At 45.0% G+C, this 23,902-nt stretch overlaps 1 protein-coding gene across 2 annotated transcripts; it reads left to right on the top strand.

Moving 5' to 3' along the window:
• On the top strand, positions 1-23,750 carry ric8a (RIC8 guanine nucleotide exchange factor A). 2 transcript variants are annotated; one of them, XM_042346512.1, is made up of 11 exons: positions 1-327; positions 7,244-7,291; positions 7,612-7,623; positions 12,665-13,276; positions 14,642-14,736; positions 16,792-16,942; positions 18,296-18,391; positions 19,218-19,362; positions 20,393-20,537; positions 21,147-21,266; positions 23,391-23,750. In XM_042346512.1, exons 1-11 carry the CDS (start codon positions 238-240, stop codon positions 23,509-23,511), a joined length of 1,635 nt encoding a protein of 544 aa, XP_042202446.1. In that variant the 5' UTR covers positions 1-237; the 3' UTR covers positions 23,512-23,750. The 2 variants fall into 2 exon arrangements, with proteins under 2 accessions (XP_042202446.1, XP_007910086.1); XM_007911895.2 differs by lacking the exon at positions 7,612-7,623.
• Positions 23,751-23,902: the final 152 nt, after the last annotated feature.

Genomic DNA, 23,902 nt, shown 5'->3' with positions numbered 1-23,902 from the left:
TTAACCACCACCATCAGCACCACTGAGATGCTGTCATCTGCAAGCTTCAATGCCAGTGGACCAGTCTGACTGACTGCCTGTATCTGAGCTGGAGGGAGATTGGGAGATCACAGCTGCACATTAGATAGACCTGTCAAGATCAAGGCATCAGCTGGACGTGTGTGTGTGTGTGGTGTCTGTATCTGTATCTGTATCTTTGTGCTCCAGAGTTCCACATCCAACACACACGCAACTGCCATGAAAATGGACCTCAATACGATCATAGACAGACTTGAAACCAGCGATCAAGACACTGTGCTAAAGGCCCTCCAGGCTTACAATAAAGAGGTGAGGGGCTGATTTTTTTTTCTTGTTTTTTTAAAAAAAAATATTGCAATGTTATCCATCCATCCATCTCTCTCTCTCTCTCTCTCTCTGTGCAATAACTGAAGGAATATCAGAATAGATGCTCGTCATCGCTATGCTTTTGCTAACTTCGTTCCTCTCTGTGGCATCCAGTCTTTCATCAGAGAGAGGTTGCAAACTGGGGGAGGGCAGCAGGGATTTTGTTTTGCTCGTGTGTTAATTAATGTGTGGCTTTGTGGGATTCACATCAGCTTCTTGACGAGCTTTCAGCATGAACTGCGAATGTGGGGTGGGGGGGGGGGTTTGGGGGGAGAGAGAGAGATAGAGAGGGGGTTTGGGGGTGAGTGTGGGGCACAGAGAGAGAGAGAGAGAGTGTGGGGGAGAAGCAGAATGTGCCTTCAAATATGCAGCAACAATTCTCTCTCTCTCTCTCTCTGTCTCTGGGTTCTCTGTCTCAATGACAACTTGCGGAGGGCAGTTATCATCAGTGCTATGACTGTAACTAATTGCCCCTAAAATAATAATCGTAATCTTGAGTTTGATCCAGCGCCTTACCACATCGTTGAGGCGTCTCAAAGCGCTTCACGGAATATACTGTAAAGTGAATTGACTGCGTGTGTTGCGGGGGAAATAAAAGGAATGACTGAAAATGAGCTCGGCAGCTTTGCTGTAAAGGGCACAGTTTGTCTGATTTGCAACATGCAGTACTCTTGGATCAGGAATTAAATCTCTCTCTCTCTCTTCCCCTCCTCACCACACGCACAAACACATTTTATACACACACACCCACACACGCGCACTCCAGCCGGAGAAAAAAAATGGATCCAATGAGTTACCGTTTAAAAGATTTTGGGATGACAGCCACTATTCAAGATATATTGCAAAGTCAATCCATTTTACAATATATCCTGTGAAGCGCTTTCAGATTTCTCTGCGACTTAATAAGCCTCTATATTAAAATCATTATTATTATTATTATTATTATTCTGTGGTTGAGATGAGCAGACCTGTACCAGATGGGAAAATGAACCACTTCATTCGATGACGGATGAATTGAAAAAAAGAACATTGAAAATTTCAATCTCTTCATTATTTTGTCTCTCGAATTCAACATCTCGGGTTGTTTGAACCTGAGAGTTCAGTGGAGAGTATTTTAGGGGAAAAAAGTTCAACTTTAAAGTGTTGTAAGTGAATCAGACGTTCCAAGAATCTTTGCCTTATGGTACACTTCTGCACTGGGTAAAAAAAAATGGTTTTCATGGAATTTTAAAATGCCTCTGGTCATATGTAACTTCAAGGTTTCGTTCAGTGAAGTGTTCCGAGACATTACCTCACAACGTGAAGGGCTTAGTATAAATGCAAGTTGGTGCTGTTGTTGTTTGTTCGTTGTTGTGGTTGTTGATATTCGTGTTTTAGAGGAGGAGAGAACATCGTAACAATGTTCGTACACAGAGTTGTCTCTGTGTGCAAAGTGGTTTCATTATAAATGAACAATGTATAAGTGAAGCTTGCAGCTAATAATACATAATATAATATAAAATAAAACAATACATCAGCAGCAGAGACAAGATTCAGCTATGATGGAAAACTGAGTGTTACCCTAGTAAACAGACAGGAAATGTGAATGCCAGAGAGAGTGAGAGCTTTGTGTTTCATTCCAGCCTTGGCCAGGCGGAAACAATTCAACGGACATATTGGCAGTTCGAAAACGGAATCGCCCTAATCTTCTTAAAGGTATCAGCTTAGCTCAGTCAGTATAGCACTCACGCCTCTGAGTCAGAAGGTTGTGGGTTCAAGCTCCAGATCAGGATTACATATATCATATATATATAATATATAGATCAGATCAGATTACGTAGCCTAGGCTGACACTCCAATATAGTGCAGCAAAGTCCAATCTTGGGATGAGATGTTAAAAATGCAGGGCTGCCTGGACCTTAAAGATCCTGTGGCACTGTTCCAAAACGAAGAAGGGAGTTTTTCCTGGTATTCTGACCAACAGTCCTCCAGATAAAATTGGTCATTCACATCATGCCTGTTTGTGGGACATTGCTGTATGCAAATTGCCTGCAGAATTCAGCTACAAATAAAATACACAGTCACCTCACTTTACAGTAAATTGCACTCCAGAAGTAGGGAGCGATTTGTGCGGTGCTAGGACTGCAGGTTAGAGGTGAGAATAGCTGCAGTCTGCCCAAAGTTAAAAGGCAATCTGGCCTTGGTGAAAAATCCTCTGTGTTGAAATGGTAATTGGGAGTTTGTGTGACCACGGCTGAACCCTGTACAAGTAAATCAGCCAGCAGGTGTGTTAGCACAGTCAAAGATTTGGAGCTGAAAGGTAATTAAGAAATGAACCAATTTTGTTTGAGATGAAGGGTGGGTGTTTTGGAGTGGAGTTACCTTTGTGAAGCTAGATGATGATAATAATACTAATAATCCTTGCATTTGATGTAGCATCTTATAACAACAAAAACTTGCATTTATATAGCGCCCTTCATGTGGGGTAGCGCCCTGGAGAGCCTTATGATGTGGTTGAGATGGTATTAAAAATCTATTCAAAATAATTAATAACAACATGGTCACTCAGTCTCAATGTGATAAGTGTGATACAGTCCCACGACTGTTTGTGGAACACTGCTGTGCGCAATTGCTGCTGCGTTTTGCCCACAAAATATAGTCAGTTAATTTTACTGTGAAAAGCCGTTATATCAAATTCAAGGATTATTATATTAAATTAATTGTGTCTCTGCCCACTTTGCGGCACCACATTGAGTTCCTCCAGGTACACAGGCACTCGTGTGTCAACAGCATGTTGCTTTAAAAGGTTAAACCTCTAAGAAGTGCAGGTCGGCGCTGGATCTGAGTTTTGTCTTCTGTTAATTAGTACAGAAATTGCCATCTCTGTTGCTGTTTGGAATAATCACTAGCTGGCAAACCCGTTGACATATTAACGTGTGCACGTCTATTAACTGACCTGCAACAAGCTGTGCTCTTGTTGGACATTGATAGACCAGGTCGTGAGAGACGATTCAAAGGGAAGAGCTTAAGAGCTGGCTGGGCCAAACCTGTGTGAAGGCGACAAGCATTTACATTAGCAGTTGTGTTGCAGAGAAAACGACTCAATGAATCAGATTATTCAGAATTCTGCAGTCCATGTCCTCTGCTGCACCAGGCTCCGTGACCCTATCACCCCCATCCTCGACCGGCTCCACTGGCTCCTAATCCCTCACAGGATGGAGTTCAAAATCCTCGTCCTCGCTTTCAAAGCCCTCCGCGGCCTTGCTTCTCCCTACTTCTGTGAGCTCCCTCCTCTCAGTGGGCTCTGGCCTGCTCCGTGTCCCCCAACCTGCTCAACTGATCATCGGCGGTCGAGCCTTCAGTCTCTCTATCCCTACTCTTTGGAACTCCGTCCCACAGTCCCTTTGCCTCTTCAAGACCTTCCTCTTCGACTACGCCTTCGGTCACCCACCCTGCCCCGCATCCATTCTGATCCCAACCCCCAGCTCAGGTGCAAATCCTTGGTGGTCCAATGCCTTGAGTTGTTCTCCCTGAAAAGCGCTATACAAATGTAAGTAGTTGTTATGGTGGTTTGTTTGTTAATACAAAGGAATGGAAACCCTTACTATCATAAAGCAAAGAGAACATTGAGAATAACCTGCTTTTTCCCAAGCAGAGAATTAGTTGCCATTTACTTTTCAATAACCGTGATGTGAAAGAACGTTCATTTCACTGGTTTCATTTCTGTCCCTTTGAGGAGGTGAAACAAAGTTTAATAAAAATGTTGAATACTCATTGGGGAGGGTGGGTTAGGACAGAGAGAGGAGGAATCCAGACAGCCTATTGTGTCGAGAAACAAAATGCAAGTGGACAAGGAAAGAGCAGGGAATTGGGAATAGAGTAGGTGAGCGGCAATGGAGGAGTTAGCATTAGAATAAATGTTTGGAGGCATATAGCCTCCTTCAATAATTTATACGGCTCTATGAGTGGATCTCTCCTGAGTGCTGGCGATTGCATGACGCAGCCGAGAGAAAAATATTCAGCCTCAACTGAGTTGGGACAACAACAACAACAACTTGTATTTATATAGTGTCCTTCACACGGGTCAGTGTCTCGGAGCGCTTAACAGTGGCAGAGCCTGACGCCAAACCAGGGGGAGGTGACTGTAAGCACAGTCGGAGAGGAAGGTCTTCAGTTTTTGATCCAAAAGACGGGATAGAAAACGGAGAGCAGAGAGGGAGGGGAGAATAATGGGACTTTGAGTTTGGATTCCAGAGGAGGATATGGTGGGTGAAGGCATTACGTCTGTACTGATGGTTGTTGTTGACACAGTGATGAGCATAGCAATAACATCTTGTCTCAGGAGGTTGGGTGAAATTCGGTGGAGCATGGCCATCAAGTCATAGAAATCCTATAGTCTTCTGGGAATAGAGGAAGATCGCTGAAGCGATTACAGAGTGAGCAGGTGAGAATGAAGCGTCTGAAAGATAGCGGCTCCATAGCTTATTGGCAATTTCAAGGCAGAAATGGTTTTACAATTGTCCGAGTCATTTCCATTTAAAAAGAGAACTCTATTATCAGATGGGAATGGCAGGCAGGCCTATTGTAGAGAGGACAGCTTAGAGGTCAACTCAGTGGAGATAGATCTATCAATCAAAGCTACTTCACAACATGTTTCTTTGTGTGCTTTAATTTCATTCAATCTTTCCTGTAGTTTAGTGGTAAGGGCACTCACCTCGCAAGCGAGAGGACCTGGGTTTGATTCCTGGGCAGGGCAAAACGATGGAAAAGTTTTCTTATTCACACACCTCTGTTTACCTAGCAGTAAGTAGGAACCAGGTTGTTGGTCAATTGGCAGATCGCTTTTCCGGGGGTAATAATCCCTCAAAAAAAATTGGTCACTCAATCCACAACTGTCTGTGGGATATTGCTGTACGCAATTGGCTGCTGTGTTTCGCCCACAAAATATACAGTCAATTCACTTAACAGTGTATTCTGTGAAGTGCTTTGAGACGTCTCGAAGACATGATACTGTGTTTGCCAAAAGCAGGAGATAACCAGCGATCCCGTTAAACTCACTTTTCCCCGCAGTTTTTGAAGTCGAGCAAGGATTAACATGCAAGTTTGCAGTTTTGTTTGTCTTCACTGAGCACCGCAAGTGAGCTTTACCTGCGAGAGGGGAGTTTTGACGGTGATGGTGCTATATTTATACCAGAACAACTTAGGGGATTTCTTGCTTGGCAAAATATTTATCTGGGGCCAGTGATACTCGCACACGTAAACAACAAAAAAAATTTACTGCTTAAACACATTGGAAACTATTGACAAGGGATGCACACATCACCCGGTTTACAGATGGCAGCCAATGGATGGAATGGTGCTGTGTTTCCAAAAGGTAACTTGGAGCAGATGGGGAAGGGGAGGCATACCTATCCGAGAGAGGAAGGCAAGGAGGTCAAACACAATGGAGAGGTATTGAGAGATATGTCTGTCAGTCAAAGCCACCCTTGGATCTTGCAGTTTGTGAGCCATATGTCTTACTTTTGCAGAGGCAAGAGACCGGCTACAATAAACTACTGATATCTCAATCCTGGCTTAACTTATCGCTACCACTCAAGTCACCATGCTGCCAATATCCCAGCCACATTTATTTATGTATATATACATATGCCTAAATTGCTAGTCTGGATAACTCTTTACAGAGCCCTTTTCCTTTGGAGTTTCATGTATTATTTTTACCTAAAAAGGTGCGGTATATGCCAGCTAAATTGCATGGACGAGCAACCAATGATGTCTGGTGGTGCTGAACTCCACATCCCTTGTGGTAATGTAAGCACTGCCTACGTGTAGGAGCCCAAGTCTTCTGGTAACCCGATTGTCCATCTGTTCTCAAATAGAGCGCCTTCATTGGGGTTAATGCCAATTCCCCCAACCCCTTTTGATGTCTAGTGTCTAAAGCAAAAAGAGGCATGTTGTGCAAAATGAAATCGCAAGGCACTGTGATTTTCATTACTTAAGTTTTGTGGATAAATTACAGCAAATTGAAATTCCTGTGGTTTGGGCAGAGTTGTATTGCAGCCAAGTTTCGTTAACTGCAGAAGAATTTCTTTCAAATGCTTTCTTTATGAAGGTAATTCTCTGATACTTACCAGTGCTCATGGCTGTACAATATGTCTGCAGACTCTGCAGTCTATGAATAAGTTGCAAATCCAAAAACATGCCATCTGTGGGAGAATTGCCAGACCTTTTGTGAATCCTGCATTCTTAGATCCACAAGATCCTCTGTGACTGAAGACTGTGAAGAAGAGAATTGAGGGTTAACTAAAGCTTTGCTTAACCAGTAATCCAGCAATAATTCCATATATCAGAAGGTGTCGGGCTGGCTCAGTGAGTAGCACGCTTGTCTCTGAGTCAAGAGGTTGTAGGTTCAAGCCCCACGTTAGAGCTTTGAGCTCATAGTCTTTGCTGGCAACCCAAGGTGTCTTCCTTTGGATCAGATGTAAAACTGAGGAGAAACTCCTTTCACTTTTCGATCAGTGCCACTAGATCTTTAATGCCCCCACCCGAACGCAAACCCTGTGCTTGGGTCCAAATCCCAAATCCCTATGTCCTCCCAACATGAAAGATAACAAATGTTGTTGAACAGTTAGATGGGACCTTGGTTTAGTGGCATAACAATACAGCACTACCCAAGCACTGCATTGGAGTGTCAGCCTAGACTACTCGAGTTCAAAGATGGGACTTGAACCCACAACCTTCTGACTCGGAGGCGAGATTGCTACCGACTGAGCCTGTATGACAACCCGCCACTTTCTTTCAGAATTCTCAGTCGTTTCCTGTTTTATCGGTAAAGTTGATTTTATTTCATTGGTAACTGGGATTTCTCGCCACTCTCTTTCAGAATTCCCAATGTTTCGTGTTTGACGTGGAGAAGCGTGGACAGAGAAAGGTAAGTTGTACAATACAAAACTGCTGCTCCAGGGAGAGCCAAACAGGAGATAGACATCACAGTGTTGTACAGAGCACTGCCAAGAGCTCTATAGCAACATTTGTTAAGCCATTGTAAGAAAAGTGCAAGATTGTCTGCTAATGATGAGGACTTTCGTTCAATTTAAAACGCTGTAAGGTTTCAAAGGGAAACAGAAGTTAGCCCAAAGCAGCAGATCTGTTCTTACCACCACAATGGTGTTAGCGCATTAATAATTCAATGTGTTTTCTTTTTCTGCGAAATTCTACGCTCGCATCGCATGCACTTCATATGAGGAGCAGCAACAAGAGGAGGTAAAAACGTTAAGTTAACCCCTTCAGTACTTCTACGCTTGAAATCTAGTCCATTAAAGTTGAGCAAAACCCTCTTCCCTCTTCAGTGTGATATTAGGGTACAACCAATTTCCACTCTTGTCCCTTTGTGCTTTACATAGTCACAATTGTAGCACAAGCAATTAAAAGGGAGCTCCCTATAGCATCCCTTTTAACAGAATCTGATCTGTGTTCACGTCTTAACTCCCCCCTCCTCCCACTCCATTGTTAATATCCGATGTACGTTTGGTTAAACAAGCGCTTTGAGAAAGCTCCCCGCGTGTGAGCAGCGCTAGATAAATGCAAGTTGTTGTTGTTGTAAACAGTGTAAACAGGATGTTGTGGTTGGGGAAAATTGACCTGGTGGAAATTCAGAGCTGGACAGCAAAGCTGTTATTGACTGAGGAGTCTTTTCTGTTCCAATTGTGCACAACAATTCCTCTCCCTCGGAGTGTCAGTAATTCCTGTCAGGCAGCTTTGTCAGTTATGTTATCAGCTTGCGGCATTCAAAGAGCAACGTCTTCATTATATATATTAAAAATATTAGTCACAGCCTAATACTCCAACGATGCCAATGGCTTCGAAATACATGTGCACACCGCCGTACGGATGTTGCCCCTGTAACAGACGTGGCACTGAATTACTTCCTTCACTGTGGCGTAAGGTTCGTGGAAGAATTTCTGTTGAGTCGTCAGCCCTTTAAACAAAACAAATTCAAACCGACACGGAACTTAAAACGGGGGAAGGAAGGGGTGGGGGGCAGAGAGTGTAACATTTCGAAAGATGACTTGAAATAATGAGGCTCTCCTTGAAGTAAATCCTGATCTAATTAGCAGAGACGCGCGGACTTGTTGGGCCAATTGGCCTGTTTCCATGTTGTATCAGTCAATTTGATTCTATGTAAAGACAACCACTGGTGTGACCGTCAACACTGGTGAGCACCGAGCACATTGGGGTGAAAATGTGATGTTTCAAACTAAATCTGATATAATAATTAGTGCTACCAGCTGAGCCAGGCTGACACCTGAATTGGCCGGGAAGATTGGCTGGATGGACGAAGGACTTCACCTCCCTGGACTGTTATTCGCCATGTGCAAACCACGTGTGAGCAAAGCTATGTGATGTGCCGCATGTAAACGGAGAGTAAAGAGAGCTGCAGTATGCGCCATGTGTACAGAGGGAATTGCAGGTGCTCTTAATTATGCAATTAACAAGCCCTGAAAAGTTACTGTGTAATTGTACAGTGGGTGCAGAGAGAGAGAGAGAAATGTAATAAAACAATTGAATGAGACACCTGTCTGAGAATGTAAGGAACTTGGTAATGTACGTGTTTGATTTCAGAGCCACGCAGTAAGGGGTTTTGCTTGCAAAGATGTGACTGAAAATGAATTGAGTGCGAGGAGGAGAGATTTTAATGAACTTTATAATTAACATTCAGCCAGCTGAACCTAATGCTTCCCTGTGTAGCCTCTCGTGGCACAGAGTATTTCTATCAGATGTGTGCAATATCAACAAGCATCTTGCATAATCTCCACCACTGCAGCAAACACGTTGATAATACTTTTATTGCCAATATCAATGTACTATTTTCCGTTTTTGCATTATTCTGGTATTGCAATCCTCTGTGCCACAGGCTACCTAGTGCTTAACAGCGACGTATAGAAATGTGTAATTGTTGCAACTAGTGACGCAAGTTGCAGTCTTCTTCTGTCTGTTTTAATAATCACTGCCACTATAATTAACATCGTGAAGATCACAAGAGCGGTTCGGATGAAGAAAGTTCCTCGACCCATTTGATCTCATCCTTTCATAATCCTCATCTCACCATCTTCTATCACAGCATCAAGCTAGTTCTTAAATGGGTCCAGTGTCCTGGCCTCAACCACCACTCCTGGCAATCTATTTCAATCGTTAATTACCCTCTGGATAAACAAAAACAGCCTGGTGTCTGCCCTCGTATTACCCTTCGTGAACATGTGCTTAAGGCCTCAGTGAGAGTCAAAGCTAAAGTGACCAAGTTGCTGTTAATCTCAGTATGTGATGGAAAAGGGAGTTATTTTCCCCAAGTGTCACATTTTAAAAGAGATACAACCCTATTTATTTAGCAAATCAAATTGCTCTTAAATGGATTAAAACCCACATGCCTCAGATTGCTTTTTATTCCGACAGAGCCTCCCAGTGTCTGGATAAATCCCCTTTTAATTAAGTAAATTAATTACTAAAGGTCACCTTTGTGCATCCTGTTTGATTGATTGCTTTTTGGTTAAAGTCACTTTTTTAAGTCCTTTATTTTTGTTGTTATACTATAAATACTTTTTCAAAAAAAAATGTAGAACGAGCGAGCTCAGTCTAATGAGTCTAGAGCTGGGAGAAGACTTTGCAGGTTGCACACTGATGTGCCAGTGGTTACCACTTAGTGATTGATCCTCTCACATTGAGGATGTTGTTTGCTGCGATGCTTGTTGTTCAGTTTAAAAGCCTCTGGGTTCTACCTTGCGAGTTGTGTGCAAACCATGTGTTATGTTGTTGGAGTGTATTATGCAAATTGTGTAAAACACGTGTAAGAACGAGCATGATTAACACATTTACACACAGTTTACACATACCCTCATTTACACTTGGCTTGCACAATTTGTGCGTTAAACCCCAGAGTTCATACACAGACTAAAAAACAACCTAAACTTAAACTTAAAACATTACATCTACAGCTAAGGTGACCAGGAAGCAATTTCAAAAGTAGAATCTAATTTTTTTTTTGGGGGGGGGTTTGAAATGAATTATTTGTGACATCTAGAGCCAGTGAGTAATTAATTCATTGGCTTTCAATATCGCTCAGTTATTTGTTATTCATCTTATTTTTCCCATTTTAAGTAACTCCTCTATGATGTCGTCTGAACGCTATCATTCACTTATTGCATTGGTATCATTCCTAGATATCCAGTAGCCATCTTAGTTTCTGAACATCAAGTTAAATCTTCAGTGACGTGCAAATCGCTTGTTTTGATTTCTGCCTCAAAATCACATTCAGGTATCCATTATTCTGTAATATTAAATGGAACTTAATGGTTGATTCATTGTTTGCTGGCAGAGCAGTCTATGCTTTTCACTCAATTGCATCTGCCTATAGTGTGTAGGTGGAACTCATTCGTCAGTCAATACACAGAGTACTGGATTGTGGGTCTGTGCCAGGTTTGTGGGACATTTGTTGTGTGCAAATTGGCTGCTGCGTTCGTCTACAAAACACACACACACTGCAATTCACAGTAAATCCTGTGAAGCGCTTTGGGACATCTCAATGGCATGATAAGGCGCTATATCAAATGCAAGGATTATTATTAGCAAACACTACCAAGTGTGAGTAAAGTAATGAACACTGTATTGTGACAAGCACATCGGGACACTACCCAGTGTGAGGGGCACTGTACAAATGCAAGTTGTTGTTGTTGTATTACCTCTTGAGATAAGCCCTGTACAAACCGAGAGGTTCACTCCAGCTCCAAAAATGTAGCCAAACTCTGCTCCACACTTTCCAATCCGGGATTTGATTGAATTAAATCTTCAATCGCCTAAAACACTGTGACTTGGATACTTGGGAGGTTAGAGCATTAAGGGTTATGGAGAAAAGTCAGGAAAATGAGACTAAAAGATCGCACATGATCTAATAAACTGGCCAAAAGGACGGAATGGGCTCCCGACTTTCGTGTGAGAAAATGTAGCTGTTACTTGCCTCCCATTGTACAAAGCATAGACAGCAGCAAGAATAGGAACAAGAAGGGGCCAAGGGAGGTGTGTACTCTGTGCAGAGGGAGGATCAAAGAATGCGCCTAGTACCGTGTACTTCCAATTATAACTGGGGTAAGAAGATGTGCCAATTGAGTTCTTATGGGATTGAGCTAATGCGTCAGAGATCACGGTTCCAAAGGCAGAACAGTAATCGCTTTTAATGCGAGATTTGCAGTATAGAAGCACATTACCTCACTAAGTGACCCTTTAGTATTAATATGGATTATAGCGTAGAGGATGGTAATAGGATGAAGCACAGGTGTGTCTCAGGATCTTAGGAATCAAATATGGAACAGGGTTCCTTTTGCCATTGAGTCCTGAAAGGATGAACCACTTCTCCAGAGGCCTCAAGAATCGTTAAACAAAAATCACCAGAAATTGAGTGTAAAAATGGGCGATGTAATGAGTTAACTTTTGAAATAAAAGGCTGGATAAATATCAGGTTAAGTTTGAGATTGAAGAGATTGATGAGGAAAGCAAGGGATGATTGAATTCAGTGTGGAGCCTGGGTCCAGTTGGCGCTTTTGGGTGATGGCTGATTCATTGACAGAACCTAGCAGCCGTAAGGTGAATAGCACAATCTGGAATTGAAGTGATGTCCTGGAGTTTCACTTGATTGCCTTTGAGAGCCGGGGAGAAAATTTGCAGCACTTTATATTCCGGGAAAGTCTCCTTCTGATTGGTGTCCTCCCTCTGGGAGATGGAGTGGTTTGGATAGGTCCCACGACGAGGCCCACATTTATGGCATAAATCCAGAAATATTCGATCCAGAAAATGTATTGTGTCGTCCACCATAGATGCCGATCAGCACTGCACTAGATAACTGCAAGTTGTTGTTGTCGTTTGTGTCCTACATTCGAACCCCACCATAACAAACCTTGGGTTTTAATGATCCCAACGGCAAGACCCAGCAAGAGCTTTACACCTCTTTGATGGCCTAAACCCGACCATAATGTACACCCCGATATAACAATCTTTTCTGCTGCTCCCAATGGGATTCATTATAGTGAAGTTCACTGTATTTTCTGTGCGAGGCGATACCACTCACATATCACTTGTTTCCCCCAAAAGCGAGTGCTCTTCCAAAGCCTGTGTTTTTAAAGGTCAATGATCTTCCTCTGCCTCCTCCTTCCTCCCGGCTCGACCGCTGTTAAGCACGCCGAGACCCTGCCCCGCGTGAAGGGCGCTATATGAATGCAAGCTGTTGTTGTTTTTCCTGAGGTTACTCTCCTGCTTTCAGAAACTGGGGGAGCTGGTGATGAGGTTCCTGGAGCGAGACCTGCAGCCGTCGTGCCAGTTAGCCTGTCTGGAGACCGTGCGTATCCTGTCCAGGGACAAGAGCAACCTGGGTCCCTTCACCAGCAAGGGGGCTATGCTGTCGCTGGCCAGGCATGGCGGGATACAATACCGCGAGGAACGTGTCCACGAGATGCCGGACCTGGACGTCATCGTGGAGGCTCTGAAGTGTCTCTGCAACATCGTCTTCAACAGCTGCGTGGCGCAGGAGGTCTGCGCAGAAACCCGGCTGGTGCTGGGACTGGCCGACAGGCTGAAACTGTACAATGAGAAGAACCTGACGCATGACATCAAGTTCTTCGACCTGCGCCTGCTCTTCCTCTTCACGGCTCTCCGGGTGGACATCCGCAAGCAGCTGGCCCACGAGCTGCGGGGGGTGAGCCTGCTGGCAGACGCCCTGGAGAGCACGCTGGGGGTCAGGTGGCTGGACACGTACGAGGTGGCAACCGATGGCGGTGGCCCACCCCTTCCCCGCCAGGAAACCGAGCGGGCCATGGAGATCCTGAAGATCCTGTTCAACATCACCTTCGACTCAAACAAGAGGGAGGTCGACGAGGTAACCTGGTGCCCCGGGTCATCACCCCAACTGAAGGACGCCCACAAAATACACAGTCACTCCACTTTACAGTATAGCCCGTGAATCGCTCTGAGAGGTCTCGACATTGTGATAAGGCGCTATATCAAATGCAAGGATTATCATTATTGTTTCCAAATCGGGTTCTTCGCTCTCTTGCTCAGAATTAGTCATGCAGGGATTGTACACTGGATCCCCACGCACCATTGTGGGTCATTTGATCTGTCTGTGGGAACTCGCTGGCACAAAATGCAAACAGCTATCCCGGTTCCGGCTGCAAGGCATCATTTCTCTTCGAAATTCTACCTGGGACACACTTTGAGACATAACACGGCTCAATATAATAAAAGCAAGTTTTGTCTTTCTGAACATGACCATCTCATGCTTCATTGCAAGTAGCCAAACAGCAGTCCACGTTCTGTCAACCCTCTGCATGACAGACTATGATAATCCTTATTGTCTGGGCCCCAAACACACCTTTTCTATCTCTGTATCTTCCTCTGCTGCCTTCCTTTGTTTTACATCATGAACACCTCTATAAGCCATCATCCCCTGTCCTCCACCCCATTTTCTTCTTTGTCTTTCTTGCCCCACCTCCCCTCTCTGTTAGTCCTTAAAACCTCTCCCTCCCAACGTCCCCCAGTTCTGACGAAGGGTCATGGACCCGTAAACGTTGACTCACTTTCCTTTCTCCATAGATGCTGCCTGACCTGCTGAGTGTTCCCGGCGATCTCTGTTTTTGTTTCAGATTTCCAGCATCCGCAGCATTTTGTGTTTTATAATAATCCTTACATTTGGTACCAGCATCTTTCAAGTCAGGAAGCCATCTCAAAGCGCTTCACAAGACTGTCCTGTGAAGCGAAGTGACTGTATTTTGTGGGCGAACCCGGCAGCCATTTCGCACACAGCAAAGTCCCAAGGCAGCCACAAAATGAATGACCAGTTTTATTTGACAGATAGTCGGCCAGGACACCTAGAGCAACTCCCTTCTCTTTTCATATAGTCCTGTCGGATCTTTAACATCCGCTTGAACAGGCACAGAAGGGACCTCGGTTAACATCTCATCCAGACTGATGACAACCTCCGACAATGTGTCGCTCCCCCACTACTGCATTGCAGTGTCAGTCAGTGTGAGTTCAAAATATCGACATGGGGCTTGAACGCACAAGTTGAGTCAGAGACGAGAGAGCTACCGAGTGAGCCAGGCTGACACACACTCTTGTCTCAGGCTCGTCAGTAAAACTGAAAGGACTTTACCTGTTATTAAATCATTTGCTAAATCGCTTACTAAATCTCTTGATTGGTTGTCTATAACTGGGGTGTAAAGCAGTATTTCTCTGACGACAGGAAGATGCTGCTCTATACCGTCACCTTGGTGCTATCCTGCGTCACTGTTTACTGATCAAAGCGGACGGCGAGGACAGAACAGAGGAGTTTCACAGGTAAGTCTATGACTGCGCGTTACAAATTCATTCCAATGTCCTTTATTCAGCACTGGTTCACATTGCGGATGGTGGTGGTGGGACGGGGGGCAAGAGAGAGGGAGGTGTTTCAGTCTCCAAGAAATAGGAATATAATTCAGAGAAAAATAGACGGTTGTTTTACAATATTGGATGTAATTGCCCAATATTGTGCTTCTTTAAAACGTTTACAAAGAAGGGGATTATTTGACGATCTGAATCGTGTGTAATTATTTTTTTCCCCCTCATTGTCAGCCACTTATTGGGGGGGGGGGGGGTCGAATGTGCTCTGATAGGAACAAGAGGAGGCATTCAGCCTCTCGAGCCTGATCTGTACCTCAACTCCAATTTCCCACCCTTGCCCCTTTTCCCTTGACACCCTGACCTAACACAAATCTATTCACCTGATGGCTGACACCAGCCTTTATTATGTGTTTAGAATGGGACTTACCATTGAAGTCTTTCCGTTTAGCATTCAGATCCTGTTTCCTATTGCTGAACCTGTTTGCGATCTAACCAGCTGCCGGGCAAATTGATTTGAAGCTTTTTAACCTTTGTGAAAAATTTGACTCGTAGAGCTTAATCAGACGCCTCTTCTTGAAATCCGAGTAAATTTTATTGGCTGAATTCCTTAACCTGTTAGATTTAATGCTCAAATGCTCCAGTGGGTTTTGCAAGCCGCAATCTATTACTTCTCAAGCCATGTTGACCAACCGCTGTTATAGCCTGCGCTCTTCCCCAGGAGTTATAGATATTGATTTAGTTGCAAACGTAAATGCTGTGAGGAACCGTCAATTAATTTCAGCAGAGACAAGGGTGAGAATCAGACGGATTTTGAATTGCCGTCATAAATCCACACTTTCTAACAGTAGATATTGGTACGTTTGCCAAAAATCACTCAGTCATCGTTATGGCTATGATTTCTTACACTTTAAAATGATGATAATAATAACAATCTTTGCATTTGATACAGCGCTTCACAGAATAAACTGAATTGACTGTATATTTTGTGGGCGAAACGCGGCAGCCAATTGCGCACAGCAGCGTCCCACAAACAGTTGTGGATTGAGTGATCAAATTTCTTATTGCATGGGAGCGGACCTGTATGTATACATGTGTGTGTACACGTATGTGTGCGTGCACATGTGTAGATATGTGTATGCATCCATGTACGTACCTATATATGTGTGTGTGTTTAGTTAGTTTGACTATTTAGCAATAGCACATAAGGGATCAGCCACACACGTTTAGATTGCTCTGATTTTGATGGTGCACGTGGGATTGATATTCCCAGATCACTGTGGTTGACTTTTTGCTGAACTGCAGGTATAAATCCATTTTACCCAAAAATAGAGCGACTTTGCATTTGTTGACAGAACTGGGAGTTCGACAAACACTGCCTCACCCCAGAAAGCTTTCCCCTCCAGTCCCCGGAGTGACTGTCATTCAAAGACAGCTTGTCCCCAGTTAAGTGGGTCTTTTATAGCAATGAAGACTGCAAGCTGATTCCCTCACGTCTCAGACTTCAATCACACCTCCTATCAGCAGTGGCTGTGACCCCTGAATGGAATGTCAGGGGCACCTTATCCCTCATCTTGGAACGAAAATGTAAAATAGCTTAAAATCGCTCGCGCAAACTCTGCTTTTTTTTTTGACGATTGTCATTCCACTTTCTCTCTCCATTAGATATCAGCTAAGATCCCTCTCCTTGATGCCTGAAATTCCCCTCAGTCTTAGGCTGTGTGTACCTTGGTGCAAGGTGCTTTGTTCTGCCGTTAAAACCATACTAACCTGCCCGCTCCCTCTGCTCGACCAGCACTGGCCTGCTCCATGTCCCATTTGCCCTCCATCCCTCTTGATTCCAACCCCCAGATCAGGTGCAAACTCTTGACTATCCAGTGCCTTGGGAGGTCCTCCTGACGTAAAAGGCGCTATATAAATATTAATTTATCAATGTTGTACCTGCACTGTTCAATGCCAGCATGAATGGGTGTGTGTCAGTGTGAGTTGTTAGCATTTTCCCGTTCATGTGCTCAGCCACACAGTGAACCTGATGGGGAACCTGCCACTGATGTGTCTGGATGTGCTGCTGACTCCCAAAGTCCAGCAAGGCTCGGTCGAGTACATGGGGATGAACATGGATGCTGTGAACATCCTCCTGGATTTCATGGAGGAGAGGCTGGACAGGGTAAGCGATCGCAGGCTAACGTTGGCAATAATGATCATCGCAACAGATTTTCTTTGACGCACAGCGATTGCATAATTTGAGACGATATGTGCACTGCAACATGCCTCACAAACAGCCGTTGAAGGTGAATGGTTGTTTTATCTGCAGGATTGTTGTCCAGGACACTGGGAGAAACTCCCTTCTGATTTCAAACAGTAGGATCTTTACCGTCCACCTGAAATGGAAGAAGAGGCCTTGGTTTTATGTCTCATTCAGAGGACGGCACCTTTGACATTGCAGCGCCTCTCCCACCCACCCCCAATACTGCACTTAAGCGTCAGCCTAGGCTGTGAGCTCGGTGTCCCCAATGTGGTCCCACAATTTTCTAACCCGGAGAGTGCTAATAACTGAGCCAGGATGCCACCTTTATCAAAGCCCCTCATAATTCTGGGTACAACATTTCTCCTGCATTCATCTGTATCAATATCGGCGTTGCATCACAAGCCCCAGTGAAGCACAGTCTTAATAGACTTCATCTGCGATTCTGCTAAAAGCTGGTTGGCTGAGTGTAAAAATACCTCAGTAAATCTCATCTTATTTCTTGCCAGTTTGTCGTCTACATTGATTGTAACTCCAAACTAGAGCGAGGGGCAATTTTTATATCCAAAAGAGATGAGATTTTTAAACACAGATCTGTCATCAAACATATAATGTTACCACTGCAGCTAATCCGGATGAATGGGGGCTTAGGGCTAATGGGAACAGGAGAGGGCTCATACCAGAGGCAGGTTAGGAAGGGCAATCAAAGGTTAAATTTACAAATCTTCCAGTTTATTTGCAATTGACATTGCAGCAAAATACTAATCCCTTTCAGTTGCTTCCTTAGTCAATTTCTTGACTACGTTCCAAACTAAATTTGGAGCCATCTAAACAAAGACACATAGACACATTATACGCTCAGATATAATAATCCTTGTATTTGATATAGCGTCTTATCCTGTCGTTGAACCGTCTCAAAGCGCTTCACAGAGTATACTGTAAAGTGAATTGACTGTATATTTTGTGGGTTAATTTTCCTTGTGAAACATCTGGACAAATTCATAAGACGTGGGTTATCAGATAACTCGTCAAAGCATGAATTATTCTCAACATCCGCACACCAGCAAATCTGCCCGCTGTGATCCAGCGATCGAACGGTGAAAAAGTGCACAAGCGCCTCGAGACCCTCTCCTGACCTGAAGTGAACTGTATAAATATAAACTGTATTGTACTGTCATCTCCCCTTCCCCTCCTCTCCCCCCACTCTGCTCACCATTGACACTGCCAGCTCCACATCATCCTAAAGAGTCATGGAGGTTGTTTGGTTCACTTCAGGGGCACAAACTGAAGGAGACACTGACACCAGCACTGAACTTGCTGACAGAGAGCGCCCGAGTGCACCGTGAGACCAGGAAGTTCCTCCGGTTCAAGGTGAGCATTCCTTCCCACTGGAAAAGCTGGCTCAGCGACTGCAGACAGACTGCAAGGCCACAGGAGCACAAACAGGATGTGGACACAGGCGAGGAGACCATCTGGCACTGATGTGAAAGCAGCCATTAGTAATGTGCAGCCTAAACAGCAATAGCATCATGTTCAGGTGTCTCTGTGGTCTATTAAGCGAGTTGGGTAAACCAGATCCTGTAATCCTTTTCACGGCTTGTTAGTAGTATAATTAAGAGCACTCTATCTACACATGGGTTTTCACAGTGCGCCTAATGGATTCTTAGAATCAGACAGCACAGAAGGAGGCCATTCGGCCCATCGTACCTGTACCAGCTCTTTTGAAAGAGCTACCCAACTAGCCCCACTCCCCCGCTCTTTCCCCACAGCCTTGCAATTCTTTTTCCTTTTCAAATGTATGTCCAATTCCCTTTTGAAAACTACTATGGAACCTGTTTCCACCACTCTTTCAGGTAGTGCGTTCCAGACCGTAACAACTCGCTGGGTTTTTTTAAAAAAAATCTCCTCATCTCGCCCTCTGGTTCTTTTGCCAATTATCTTTAAATCTGTGCCCTATGGTTACTGACCCACCTGCCAGTGGAAACAGTTTCTCCCGAGCACGACACAAATGCAGTCTCTGAAATCCTCTGCTGGTTACCTTCAGCAGAGCTGCCAATATCAACCGGCTGCGTGAAATCTCTCGTGCTTTTCTTCCTTTCGAACAGATTTCTTCCAAACTTGTGTCTTATCACAAAAATTATTGGGCTTGGGGAATGTTTTTGACGCACGTTTGTGTAAATTGGCTTTGAACCCGTAGGTGCTGCCCCCTCTGCGGGACGTGAAAACTCGGCCTGAGGTGGGGAACTTACTGCGGAACAAGCTGGTTCGCCTGATGACGCACATAGACACGGACATCAAGCACTGCGCTGCTGAGTACCTATTTGTCCTGTGCAAGGAGAGTGGTGAGCACCAGACGACAACAACCACCACCATTTATATAGCCCCCACCCCCTCACGCAGGGTAGTGTCCCAGGAGCGCTTAACAGTGGCGGAGCACAACACCGAGCCAGGGGGAGGTATTACAAACCCTCACCCTCCCCACCACCCCACCAGCTTATAGCTGTTTCACTGTCTTAATGCACCAAAAATCACCAATTTCTTTGCAAATATTTTTGTGCATAAGCAATTCCTCCCCCACCACCCCCACACCCCCAGCAAAAAGACCAGCATGCATTAACTGCCTCGCCATTGTTTTTACCCCTTTTGAAATGGTGCTAAGATTTTCTTCATCTCCACTGTTAGCTCTTCTCACTCGGGCAACCCTGAAGACATGGTCAGTGTTCGTTAGGGGGCTCACTGGAGCAATCAATAGGAACCCACCAGGCTGGATCCCTGACCATTGAAATATTCACTGATCTCAGCAGGTGAATGGTTTGAGAGTTCCCCCTCTCACATCACTTTTCCTCCCCTGAAAACTGCCTGGATTGGGATTGCAATTAGGTCTCCTGGTTGGGAGTCCAGCAACTTTGCTATCTCGGGTTGCAAGGCAAGCTCAATAAGGTTTCATCTAAAGGTCGTGTCTGCCTGGCTCAGTTGGTGGCTCTCTTGGGTAAGATGGTTGTGGGTTCAAATAGTGGCCTTGAGCCCTATGTCTAGGCTGACACACCCAACCAGTGCTACATTGTAGAAGATGCCGGCTTTCAGATGGGGAGGTAAAACCGAGGTCCTGCTTGCCCTGTTCTTCAGGCGGACATGAAAATTAGTCACTGACCCTTTTCAAAAGGAGAAGGGACCTTCTCCCTGTCGTCAAATTGGGTTGTTCACCTCGAGGTGGTGTGCGGGACCTTCCTACACACAAAATGGCTGCCTTTTTGGCATTAAGCAGTCGCTACACTTGACCATTAATTATTGTGAGACCCATTGAGATGTATTGCCGTGGTAAGTGCTCATAAAAAAATGTAAGTAGTTGTTTGACTCTGGTTTCTCATCTAGTCGCTAGGTTTGTAAAGTACACGGGTTACGGGAACGCAGCAGGTCTGCTTGCTGCCAGAGGCCTAATGGGAGGGGGTCGAGGAGAAGGCACATATTCAGAAGATGAAGACACAGACACAGAGGAATATAAAGAAGCCAAAGCAAAGTAAGTCAGTGTTCATTTCCCCTTTACTTTCTCGTCTCCCTGATAAGTGAAAGAGGAGCCTGGGACCAATCCAGCTTCAGGTTTAGGTCACGGATTTTGATGAAAGAGTTCAATGGGACCTTCTTGACCCCATCTTGAACTCTCACTTGGCTCTAAGGTGACATCCTGGCAGTGAAATATCGTAATCATGTTGTTTCTTTGTGGCTTTCTCTCTCAGTAGTTTGGCTCCTGAGCCTGGCAGGTCCTCAATATTCCAGAGTCCTGCTGATGACAGGCCAACTAGCCTGGCAGGTTGGTATGTCATTGAAGGACAGACTGGGACTGAGAGCAGGAATTCCTCCCACTCGTCTCCTGTTAACCTTGTAAGCCAAAGCTCTGTGGGGTAGGGAGGACCAAGGAGTGGGAAACTTGCCAGTCAGTGCTCTCAATGGCAAGCTATGCGGGTTTAGCTGATTAAACGCCTGCACGGAGGAAATTGGCACCTTTGGGACTGTCACCCAAAGGGTCGAAAAAAGACTTAACTGAGTTCAGGAGAGTGGAACTTGAGCTCTGCTCGATCACACAGTGCCACATGCTACTTCATTCTCTGTATTAACACTCGTGTTGCAGTATTAATCCCGTGACGGGGCGTGTTGAAGAGAGAGTGGTGAACCCAATGGAGGGAATGACGGACGAACAGAAGGAGTTTGAAGCCATGAAGCTATTCAACATGTTCGATAAGCTTTCCAGGTACCCACCAGCCTCCTCGCTGCTTGCGTTGTCGAGGCCGACCTTAAATTAACTTGATTGTTTCAGCTCAGGCCGGGGTTTGTGACCGTTTCTAAGCTCATCTGTGGTGCAAAACTCCCAAAAGCAAATCAAACCGATTACTTCAACAGTTAATAGGATTAATACATTGGGATATACTATGCAATACAGTTTACATTTTAAAAAAAAGTCTTTCATGTCGAGAGGACGTGAAATGTGTGTGTGTGGGAGGGGAAGTGGATGTGTGTGGGTGGGGGGGGGGGGGGCGGGGAGTGGAGGAACTTTTACCCCAGAAAGCAATACACCAATCGACTTAGCAACCGGGTTCCTACTCACTTTCCGAATGCATTTTCTTAGCTCTCGGAATCCGAGCTAATGGACCCTCTGTACTGATGTTTCCAGCAATGACTTCCAACGAGATTCTTTTGTTTGCTATGAAAAAGCTTGACGGAATGTAAAGGTGCCACATTACAAACAGCCGACATTCCAACCCCACGCCTCCAGCGCTGCCTAATTGATTATTTATGTTGAATCTGGGTATTGGGGCCAAGCCTGCCACTGTGCCGGGAGGTATTGCTGGCTGCCTGCTGTGTAGCTGAAATTGGAAGCAGCCAAAGGCGGATCGCGCTCGAATCGACCAAAAAAAACGGGATTAAGTTAGCTGTCGAGGTTACATTAACCGTCGCGGCCACACAAGCACAAATGATAGGCATCCTCGCCTCCTTCAAGGCCTGTCTCAAGACCCTGCCTTTTGACCGTGTCTTCGGTAACCCTTCTACACCTACCTTCACTTCCCTCCACCCCTCCTGATCCCAACCCACCACACCCCCCCACCACCGCCCACAGCTCAGGTCCAAATCCCTGACTGTTCAGCGCCTCGGGACATCCTCCCTCCTGATGTGAAATGCACGGTGACAGTGTCATTTGTTGTTTTTGTTGTTGATAATGCTGATGATCAAACTCCCCCCCCCCCCCCCACCCCGCTCCCCCACCCCCAAGCCAAAGGTTTCTGAAGGTGTCAAAGGTTCTGCAATGTCGCAAGATTTTAGTCTTAATGGAGAAATGCGTTAGATGCATCGACTTTTGGCCACTAACGGGGTTTTCCCCATGTTATAATTGACGGAGATCCTTAAAATGTGAGCGGATGCGATCGAGTTGATGGGGAGAAACACAATTGACAAGATGTGGGACATCCTGCACTGTTCAATGATCAAGGCAGGGCCATGTGAGCTTTCAAGAGGAAGCTCGATCATTGTCTAAAAAGGAGTAATTTAATAATAATAATCCTTGCATTTGATACAGCACCTTATCACGTCGTTGAGACGTCTCAAAGCGCTTCACAGAATATACTGTAAAGTACGTTGACTGTGTGTTTTGTGGGCCAAAAGCAGCAGCCAGTTGTGCACAGCAGTGTCCAAGTCATGGATTGAGTGACCGATATTGTCTTGGAGTGGGGGGGTGGTGGTGGGGCGGGGAATTGTCAGCCAGGAAACTGATAGAGAGAGAGAGTGAATTGAAGTTGCAGAGGAATGGAGGTGGGGGAATGCAGGGTCTTTGTCAGAACAAATGATAAACAACCATTGTGTAATAAATATAAAGGCTGTGGGGAAAAGAAAGGGAATAGAGGTTAGAGGGCTTCAATGGAGGCGTTGGCACCAGCATAGCTTTGATAAATTTAATGACCTCCTTCTGTGCGACAATTCTTTCCTCCCCCCCACCCCCTTCTGTGATTGAGTTTGGAAATCCCAAGGATAACCAGCAGATGAACCAGAAACAAAGCAGAAAGGCAATGTGGAGAAGCCTGGCATCGTTTCATTACTTCTCTCAGTGGAGCCAGATGGCAAGGTTACAAGCCGGTGAATTTCCCTCCCAAGAGAGCTTTAGTGGTGCTCTGCCAGCAGAGACATTAACCAACTGACTTGAACCACTGATACTTCAGAAGTCAGCTTTTCCATTTTAATTAAGATTTTTTTTTGGTGGGGGGTTTGGATATATATTACGGCTCTGCGGAAAACAACGGCCACAGGTTCATGCTTCCAGGTTGTGTTGTCCCAGAGCCTTGGGATGTCCTCCTGACGTGCTAAACCCTGTCTTTGTTCACCGCAGAGAGCAGATAATTCAGCCGATGGGAGTTGGTCCGGATGGACAAATGGCTCCTTTGGACGAAGCGATGCACAAAATGGTCGAAACGAGAACGTCGTCAGACTTGGACTCCGACTCTGACTGAGGTGGTCAAGAAGGCGTCTGCTCCTACTTGGTGGGGGAGGGCGTGTGCGTGAGTGGGGGAGGGAACGGGATCTTCTGATCCGTGTGGAACTGCCGATGGACAACTTGTGGGATTTGTTACATAATTAATCTACCTGCTGTTAGACAGGTTTGATCTCTGTGTATGTTCTGGCTTGCTGGCTTCTAGTCTGTACAGTATGTAGACCATTCCATTAAACAAACTGGTCAGAGAAAAAAAAATGCAAAAAGATATTCTTAAAATGACTTGGAGCTTCCCTTCAAGAGAGAAAGAGAAATGTGCGAGAAATCATTATATGATCATTGAGGGTCATTAAGGCACTGATTTTCCTATTCTTTTGGGATCTGGCCTAATTTTCGGAACAGCTCCCAAA

The sequence above is a fragment of the Callorhinchus milii genome, unplaced genomic scaffold (genome assembly GCF_018977255.1).
Source record: "Callorhinchus milii isolate IMCB2004 unplaced genomic scaffold, IMCB_Cmil_1.0 Scaffold921, whole genome shotgun sequence".
Taxonomy (NCBI): domain Eukaryota; kingdom Metazoa; phylum Chordata; class Chondrichthyes; order Chimaeriformes; family Callorhinchidae; genus Callorhinchus; species Callorhinchus milii.
This window is presented reverse-complemented; position numbering and strand designations above follow the sequence as displayed.